This window comes from Ambystoma mexicanum, chromosome 9 (genome assembly GCF_040938575.1).
Source record: "Ambystoma mexicanum isolate Mex_15411 chromosome 9, UKY_AmexF1_1, whole genome shotgun sequence".
Classification (NCBI taxonomy): domain Eukaryota; kingdom Metazoa; phylum Chordata; class Amphibia; order Caudata; family Ambystomatidae; genus Ambystoma; species Ambystoma mexicanum.
This window is the reverse complement of record NC_090931.1, coordinates 640,523,353-640,532,867: the sequence shown is the minus strand read 5'-3', so window position 1 is coordinate 640,532,867 and position 9,515 is coordinate 640,523,353. Positions and strand designations below refer to the sequence as shown.

General features: G+C 46.1%; 1 protein-coding gene across 1 annotated transcript in view; it reads right to left on the bottom strand.

The window, feature by feature from the left end:
* Positions 1-732: 732 nt before the first annotated feature.
* The window catches only part of SRR (serine racemase), a 138,240-nt gene continuing 129,457 nt past the window's right edge, over positions 733-9,515 (bottom strand). The window contains exon 8 of the mRNA XM_069615350.1: positions 733-3,503. Coding sequence (XP_069471451.1) covers positions 3,294-3,503 — 210 coding nt within the window. The 3' untranslated portion in view covers positions 733-3,293. The remainder of the gene's footprint in view (positions 3,504-9,515) is intronic.

Sequence of the window (9,515 nt, the reverse complement as noted above, 5' to 3'; positions counted from 1 at the left end):
TATTCAAATAATGTGGTGTAAAACATAACATCATTTTCTGAAACCTTATTGAAAATACCATCATTGGTGAATAGCCTGTGATGACTATTATTATTAATTGACTCCCCATGTTTATTGATTTTGGATTCCTCTTTTAGCTATTTGACTGCTCATTGTAAAACTCTTCAAAGTAAAAAGATATATTGTGGAAATCTTAAATGACAGAATTGCTACGAATTATACAAGTACAAACAAAAAAAATCAAATTAAATAAAGTATTATGTAGTCTTTTTAAACAGATAATGGTTCACTTAACTTGTATCCTGTTTACCTCCAACCTTTATGAAATGTTTTAAGCCAACCTACTCTTAAAGAGGGGCAAGCAACTGTACCCACCTACCAAACAATACTGTTTTCACCTGGCTGCCTCAACACTCTTCCTTCTCCTTTCAGCCTTTTGATGTTGGTTTTAAAATTGAACATTGTTTATTCTGCATTACCAAATTCAAGATTTTATTTTTTTCTAAATATTGCTTAAACTTTTGAAGCATTACATGTTTGCTGCAGCACCTGCCTTCAGGGCAAGTGTCCCTCACTTAATTTGTCCACGTTATTTATTTAAATTGCGTGCTCTCCGTGCTGGTCTCCTTTGTCAGCCCCAGTTCCCCTCCAGCTTCCTGGTTTCGCTTTCTGCCGCCTTCAATCCCACCCCCAACCCATGATTGGTCTGTGAGACCTCTTTTTTTTAAGATGACCACTCAGGGCAGTTGGTGAAAGGACGTCTTAAAAAAAAGAGGTCTCACAGACCAATCGTGGGTTGGGGGTGGTATCGAAGGTGGGAGAAAGCTAGTATTGGAAGCTGGAGGGGATCTGGGGATGACAAAGTAGACCTGTTATTTGATAATTCATTGCTACTTTATTCCGGCAGCAGTAGTGGTAATATGAAAGCGTCGAGCAACATGCAGCCAATCAAAATGCAGGACTGGTAGTCGGAGGTGTTGAGGGCTTTGCATCTGAACACAGCCGAACTGAAAAATAGAGGGCTTGAAATATATGAGCATTGGTGGCTGAATAATGAGGCCAAGAACTTTAAGAGTATTCACAGGATAAGGCGTACGAAACTGAGGTAGGGCGTTGCATTGCGCGGGAGACATTCAGAACAAAAGGCATCGCAGCGAATCGGCCCGCGCCGAACTGGCCGTGCCTAATCATCCTGCTCTGAGCCTTGACGTTGTCTGTGGCATTTGCATGTGAGGACAAAATAAAGTTGCTTTGATTAGCAAAGATCAACTGAGTTATTTCCCTGTAAATACTTCAGTCTCAATGGTTTGTATCCTGTGACATAAAAGAAAATCATTTTCTGAACCCTTATTGAAGAGCGCACCGCCATAATTGATCATTATTATTTGACTCCCCATGCGTAATAATTCAGGACTTCTTTTGCACCACATGCAACTTAATGCTTTTGGACCATTGCATTCCAAGTGAAGATTTTGAAAGAAAGAAGACGAGGCCCTTATTATCAGTGTGCTGGTCCTGGAAAAATGCCAGTAAAATGGCCGGTAATACCGATCCGGCATTTTCCCCCGACCTGTACACTCCGACTTTGCCATTAGGGGCAGTGAACTACCGGCAGGCCCGACCTTCCCGGTGTTCAGGCCCCTACCGGCTACAAGAATTGCCCCGATCACCGGCACTGTTACTACCAGTGCCGGTGATGGAAGCAAGCCCATTCCATGGAGTCCTCATGGACTCCATGGAATGGGAACGTCCCATTGTTGTCAGCGCCCGGTAACATTTTAAATCGAGGGAAAGTCTGAGGTCATGTTTGTTAATGTACAAGACATGGGAAACCACGAGCTCACGTCTCTTGCAAAACCCTGCAGTATATTGGAAAATGTGCAAGATATGACGCAGCCTGATGTGACTTATGTGACTGTGAGTGCACATGACAATATCCAAGGGCGTGCCATAGCATGATGATATCTGTGAATGCACGAGGCCCGACAACCTATGGTCACATCTGTGCTGAAAGCCTGCACCCAGGTCTGTGAAGGTGTGGGGCCTGAAGTGGTGAGCAATAGTTTGTATTCTTCTTTTACACCCTTCCAGTAAATATATTCTTTGTAAACAAAGACAATCTAAACCTACTCTCTTCAGTAGCATTCTTCAATCTAGCTCAAATTGAATGGGAAAACAATATTTTTAAAACATTACATGTTTAGCTTTTCACTAACATGAGAGTTGTGCATCTGAATATGTAGCTTGCGATTAGAATAGGACCCTCCGGACTCCCTTTATGCCTATTTGGCTGAGCAGTTGTTCTGTTCCTCCTGATGGAGTCGCCCATATTGCTTTGATTCTCTGGGACTCTGGTACATACTTTTTCACATGATGAAAATATTCCCCTCAAGGATCCTATGCTCGGGCCATTCCCCATGACTGCTGACAAGAGCACAACAGGGGCGCTGGCCAAGGGCTCTGCCACGTCCGCATTACTGGGGGAAGAGGCCCTGGCCCTTCCCCCTAGCCCCCATGACTGTGGACAGCTTCCCCTGCTGCCGGGTGCCCTCCTACCATGTCAGACAATGTTAGCCAATACTGGCAGTTTTGTCAACAACCCTTAGAATTCTGAGAGCACGAGTGTCCTGTTATATCTTGTCATGCAAATTGCTCTAGGCTAAACGGCCTACCAGGCTCAAATAGAGACACTTGGTAGGAATTGGCCGTGGGCTACTCCCCATCAAAAACAGCAGAGGATATTGGGCTGAATCAGGTGATATTCACAGCCATGAAACACGACATATTAAAAGAGATGTCCAAGCATTTCTGCTGGCCGGGTCTTAATAAGAGGAGGAGAACGGCCAATTTAAGGAGGATAACCCTACCCTTGGGAGGATGGGATGGTCCATTCCCTCCCATCTCCTTCCCTTACAGTGGGAGAAATGCCCAGCCTCCTGCTGCTGATGAGGTCACCTTTAGCAGGATTCAGTGCATGTCGGGATGGGTTGCCTGTCAGAGGTTATTTGCGTTTAGTGGGATGGCTAGCAGCTCACTCTGCTCTTGTAAAATGGCAGTGATGATGTTCTGTCTGGTATCTCATTGTCTTCCGTAGGTTACGGGGAAGATAGTCATTTGATTGATTTTGCTTGTGAGCAGCCCTGGCCAATTGCCTGGTAGGAATGATGGTGTGTCTGCTATTATTTTCATGATCCAGAATTAATCAAATGGGCACCTGTGAATGAGTGCTCTAGGGCGCAGTCTTTACATTTTCAACCATTTTCATTTCCCCCAGTGGTCTTCCACGATTGTCTTCAGGCAGGGGCTGTGTCCTCTGTGTCTCTTGTGTTCTGAAGCCAGTCCAAGGAACCCAGGTCCACATTTCCTCCACACAACACCACACAGATGTTCTGCTGCTCCCCTGGAAGGGACCGGAATCGCTGTGAAAGAACAGCTGCGACCCCAACACCTGCTGTGGGCTCGATCACTAGCTTCATACGCTCCCACATAAACCTGGTTGCCTGCTGTCGAGACAAAGGCAAAGACAGAGTATGTCAATAGTAGCTATACGAGCAAAGCCTCCATTATAGCACAGAGTTTGAGTTAGAGTCTCATGGCAAACAGGGCTGCACTGTGTTGATCCACTACAGTGTTTAGAAAGTAATAGGTTCAATATTGCAAGCTTATACAAGTACAGCATTAGTCATTACTGTATTGTCATGTTAAAAACGATGCCCTACCAAGATAGCAATATTTTAGGGTGCAGTGATTTGCCTGGAACTCCTGTGCAGGGCACAGCAACCTCCCCTATTAAGTCACACAATAGCAACAAAGCATCCTAGGGGTTAAAGTTGTGCTTCTTTAATTAAAAGACACAAGTATTAGAGCATTTCATTGAACAACAAAAAAATTGTCATACATCATATTACAAATCCTGCATATTACTTTAGGACTGGGGTTGTGAATAGGAGGGCATGTCAACAAAAGAGATATTTTTAACACGGCATGCCCGTACTGACCCTGCTTCCTTCTCCCACTCTCCCGACCTTTTGGGAAGGGTGGCAGTTTGGGGTCCCTCATCAATAAGGACTTCAACACTGCACCCCCACCTCAGTCTAACATCACCTCTTTGCCTTTTGAATATGCCACTATTCAACTCCTCCTTAATACTCCTCTCACTGATCTGGCTCTTTATCGATCCCCTGGTCCTCACAACCCCTTCCCCGATAGGAGCCTTCTTGAGTCCCTTCCTACTGACATCCCTATTTTAATGCTGGGTGACTTTACCCTCTCCAAGCAATCCACAGCCAGCACCTTGAACATAACTCCCTCCTATCTGACCACTCCCTCTAATCTCATCATGACCAGTTTACCCACTCTGGGGGGAAAACTCTTTCTCTCTAATTCACCCCCCTCCTCCGATATCTCTAACCTCTGATGACTCCTTTGTTTTTCTTTAACATCTTGGTCCATCCACTCTTCCTCTCCACTCTTCAATGACCAAGAGGAAAGTCAGGCAGGACTCTCTTGCCCCTGACCTTGGTGATGTGAGGATCTCTCACCTATTTCTCCATTATTTATGCCTCTTCCAATAACTGTGCTTTCACTATGCACATATGACTCCATTTAACCAACACTATCCTTCTCGCACATTCACACCTGTGTCCCCATCCTCAGCCCTTGATCACCTCTACATTTCAGACCCTCAAAATAAAGATGCACAAAAAAGGAGGACATAGCGGCCTAACTGGAAGAAATTCGAAAGATCCGTGCCGACATTGGAGTTGGGCTCGACACGTTGGATAAAATAGTGGATGTAATCGACGCCAGATTGCTGAATCTCGAAACTAATCAATCCTCTATTGATACAGTTGAACTCCAGATCTACACACATAGCTTGAAAGAAGGGAGGCTGAGGTGACTCAAGATGGATGACTGAGAATCGTGAGAGGAGAAATAACCTTCGGTTTTTCAGCTTTCCGGAAAAAGAGGGAGATACGGAAAGAGACATCAAGGGGTCCGTCCACAAAGTTGTCAAGCTCTTATTTGGTAGCGATACGACAGCCACGCCCACAATAGGTAAGGCGGTTCGTACTGGAGGAGGGAGAAGGATCCCACAGTCTGTGCTGGCACGCTTCCATTACTACAATGAGAATTCTTAACAAGGCGAGGAGGGAGGGCCGGTCTCCCTCGGCTTAACAAAGATAACTATTTTTCAGGACCTCTTGGCCTTCAGGTTGGCGAGAAGAATGTGCGCCCCATTAATCCAATGGCTCAGTGAGAAGGGAGTCTGGTATTGCTGGGTGATCCCCTTCTCTATATTATTTGAGTATGAGGGCCTTAAATATAAGCTGATCACTGAAGACGAAATCCAGAGGGTCAAGAGTGAACTCATGAGTCCTGCTAATGACCAAGCCCCGGATGAAGAGGGGATCCACAGTAAACGGGAGTAGGAGACACAGAGTCCCTGGTTCAAGGAAGTCCAAAAAGCTGAGCACTCCCGCAAGGGGGGACTCTTGACACTTAATATGTTGTGTGACTGCACCTGTGTACAAATTGTCCTGAGTGCTTCTAATACCTCATTCATTGTTCTCCCTTTGGTGATTTTGGGTTGTGGTGGTGCCTTGGAGCAGGACAGTAAGGTGATTAGCGTGGTACGAGTCTGTGAGTCCATTCTGTAGGTCAAGAAGTGGTGCAGGATGCTGGGAGCATGAGTGGTAGTCATGCTGGACTCGGACAAGGGCAGGGCAGAGGGGCAGAGGTGGAGGTTTCACAGAGTGTCGATTATGTGATTGTAGGAGGGTAAGGGGGACTTATAGGAGTGGGACGTATAGCGATTTCCTGGTCATCTAGTAATACCTGGTGGTTCGTTCCTAGACTAGTGATGTTAACTGAGAGGGATTGGAAGCCACAGGAGTAAGTTAGAGTTTGGGGATTTTGAGGGGAGAGGGGGATGTTGGGCAACGGGTATGGGGAACTTGTTTTTATGAGACTTGTGTGACCTGGACAGTTGCTTTGGTGGAAGGGGCATGCTTTGTGCACATGATTCACTATTTTTTAACAATGCAGGAGGTGAATGAAGGAGGGAAGTCGGGGGCGTCTGCGGGTTTGTACCTTGAATGTGAAGGGATTAAATTCACTGACCAAATGATCATTGGTGGCTAGAGAATTTCAAAGGGTGGGAATGGATGTCCTCTTTTTGCAGGAGACAAGGTTTCTACAGGGAGGGGGGGGGGGTAAAGGAGTGTCCCGTGTGGACTTATTGGACAGGTATATTGGGCATCGGGTGATTCCAAGAAGGTTGGAGAGCCTCTTCCACAAGAGACTAAGGATGGAAAAGGTGATGACATGGAAAAGTAGAGATGGTAGAGCGCTTGTGCTCTCGGGACTCTTTTTGGAGGGTATGGCTTACGTTTGCGAAGATATATGCCCCTAATCAGGGACAATTGAGCTTCTTGAGAGCAACAACAGTGAAAGATCTGAGAGATTGTAAGGAGCATCTGATAATGGGGGGGGTGGGGGAGATCATAATATGTGGGCTGATCCAATGCTTCATAGACGGGTACCCGGTGAGGCCGGTGGCAGAGCTTCCCCGGTTGGTTGTGAAGGACTGCAGGCCTGCTTTGACTCTCACAAGCTGTGTGATTTGTGGCATCGTCAAGATAGAGGTTTCAATTTTTACTCTCTGCCACATGGGACATATACTCGCATAGATTATGTCTGCCTGTCAAGAGAGCTATTGGATAGTGCATTGGATTGTGAGATACTCGAGATTAGGTGGTAGGAGCACAACATGATTTGGCTGAATTCATCATTGTTGGGGTTAAGTGTTTGACACTGTGGTGGTGTAATTAGTCGCTTTGGAAGGATCCAAGGTTTAGGGAAGATTTGAGGGGGTCCATAAGGACTATTTTGATTAACGATATGGAAGAGGTGAATTTATGCACTGTCTGGGTTGCTGCTAAAGTGACAGGGAGGGGACTGTTGATTAGCGAAGGTGCGAGGCGGAAAAGGGAAAGAACTTTGCTGGAAGATAGGTTGCGAAAGGCAATTGGGGTCCTGGAGAAGGGAATACAGGAGTTGGCGGTAGGTGTAGGGGAATTGATAGAGAAGGTTAGGAATAAAAGGGAGGAGCTGTGATTGTTGGAGAAAGGTAGGACTGTTAGAAAACTCCAGTTTTTATGAGAGAAGCACTATGAAAAAGGGGATAAGGCAGATGTGCTATTGGCGGCGTGCCATCGTGGACAGTTGGCCGAAAGATGGATAACAGCAGTACAGGGAACTGATGGTCGAGTGGAAACAAATTCTGAGGGCATTGTTGATAGGTTTGCTTCCTTTTTTGAGGGTTTGTACGGAGGGGAGGGTGGCCTCCCCTGGAATGGAGGCCTACCTGAACAGGGTCTCTCTCCCTGTCTTGACAACTGATGCGGCGGCTGGTATTTGCTGCTCCCATAGCAGGTGAGGAGTTTGTCGATGCTATTCGCCGTTTGCAGCTGGGCAAGGCCCTGGGGAAGATTGTTACATTAGGTATCTTTTAAAACGTTCTCTGCTTTACTTGTGCCTCATTTAGTGAAATTATTTAATCATATTTGTGAGGGCTCTCTCTGTGATACCTAAGGAAGGTAAAGATGCAATTTTCTGTGGTTCCTAAAGTCCCATCTCCCTTCTTAACATAGATGCTAAGATATTTACATAAGTCGTTGCCTCTTGGTTGGATGCGTATATGCTTAAACTGGTCCACTCAGACCTGGTGGGAGTTATAAGATGGCGTCAAGGGCAGGCACAATGCAGAACATGCTGATTGATTGGGCTTGGGGGAAGGGCGGCAATCTTACGCTGTTGTCTATAGATGCAGAGAAGACTTTTAAAAGGGTTGACTGGGACTTTCTTGAGGCAGTGTTGCGCTAGTTTGGGTTCGGCCGTAAGGTGCTAAATAGAAATATAGCCTTGTATTAGAATCCCACAGTGTGCCTTGCAGCAAATGGGAGAATTTCCCAGTGATTTGGTTTAGCTAAGAGTACGAGACAAGGGTGTCCCCTTTCGCCAATTCTTTTTGCCCTTTCTTTGGAACCACTGGCCCAAAGGTTAAGGGAGGTATTTGGGTGGGGGACTTGGAATATAAATGGAGGTTCTTTGCGGATGATATCCTGTTGCACCTTTGGAAACCGTTGGGATTGGTCCCAGCAGAAGTGGAATTGAGTGGACAATATGGTACCTTCTCAGGGTTTCAAATGAACAGGGGTAAATCTATTTTATTTCCTTTTGGCCAGGAGGGGGGATCAGGATGGGCAGAGTTTAGACCGTTTAGGAATAGAAGTAAAGGAGGACCACTTGCGCTATCTTGGGGATCTTATTACTAGAGACTTGCATGAGGTTTACTACCCTCCTCTGCTGCTGAGGCTGAAAGGACATGGTCAAATGGGATAGACTTACTATATCACGGATGGGCTGTCTTAATGCCATAAAGATAAATTTCCTCCCCAGGCTGTTGTTTTTATTTCAGGTGCTGCTCATTGGGGTTCCCGATTCCATGTTCACGTAAGTGAAGGGACGTCTCTTAAAGTTCCTCTGGCAGGTAAAGAAAGCGCGAGTCGCATATGACGTTTTGGTATTCACGAAAGATAGAGGGGGAGTGGGTTTACCGGACCTGTATTTGTATTTTAAGGCAGCACAGCTTAGGGTTGTGGTACCTCATATGAGGCAACAGATGGAGCGTCAGTGTGTTGGGTTCAATAATTCCTACTTTCGACTGTGGGGGAGTGGGCACCAAGGAACCGGATCCTGCAAAGAATACGGGAGCATCCCATGCTCAGATTTATTTGGAATATTTTGTTGAAAGGGTCGGAGATGAAGGGGGATATGGCTTGGCCTTCCCTGTTGAGTCATTTGTGGGCCCCGGGAGTGAGAGAGCATTTCCCAAACTTGGATAGGTTTCAGATTTGGTTCGAGGCGGGTTTGACGAGAATCGTACAGTTGTGGAAGAATGAACAGTCTATTCCCATTTCAGAATTGGAAGAAGCCCTGGGACTTGGGAACCTGTCCATGTTTTCGTATCTGCAATTGAAAGGGGGTGGGGGTTTGCGACAGGATCTCAGACGGAGAAAATTCTTGATTCTCAAATGGAGACGAAGGGGTTAATTTCTCTGTTGTACGAATCCCTAGTTTAGACAGGTCAGGGAAGCACTGATGTACTTCAGGGTAGGTGGGAAAAGTGTTTCGGCTTGGGATTGGATGGGGCATTATGGCACAGAATGTGCAGTAAAGCATTTAAGGTTTCGATTGCTTGCCAATACAAGCTCTACACTATTGAATTATTGCACCGCTGGCAGTATGATCCTGTGCGTCTTTCCAAGATGTTTGATGGGGTGAGTTCACTCCATTGGCACGACTGCGGAGTACGGGTGGATTATTGGCACATGTGGTGGGGGAGTACTAAGCTTCAGGTTTATTAGGAGGAGGTGTTTGGATGGATAAAGGGGATAGATGGTGTTTCCCGGTAACAGATGCCGCTACCTGTGTTGTTTGGCCTGGAGGAG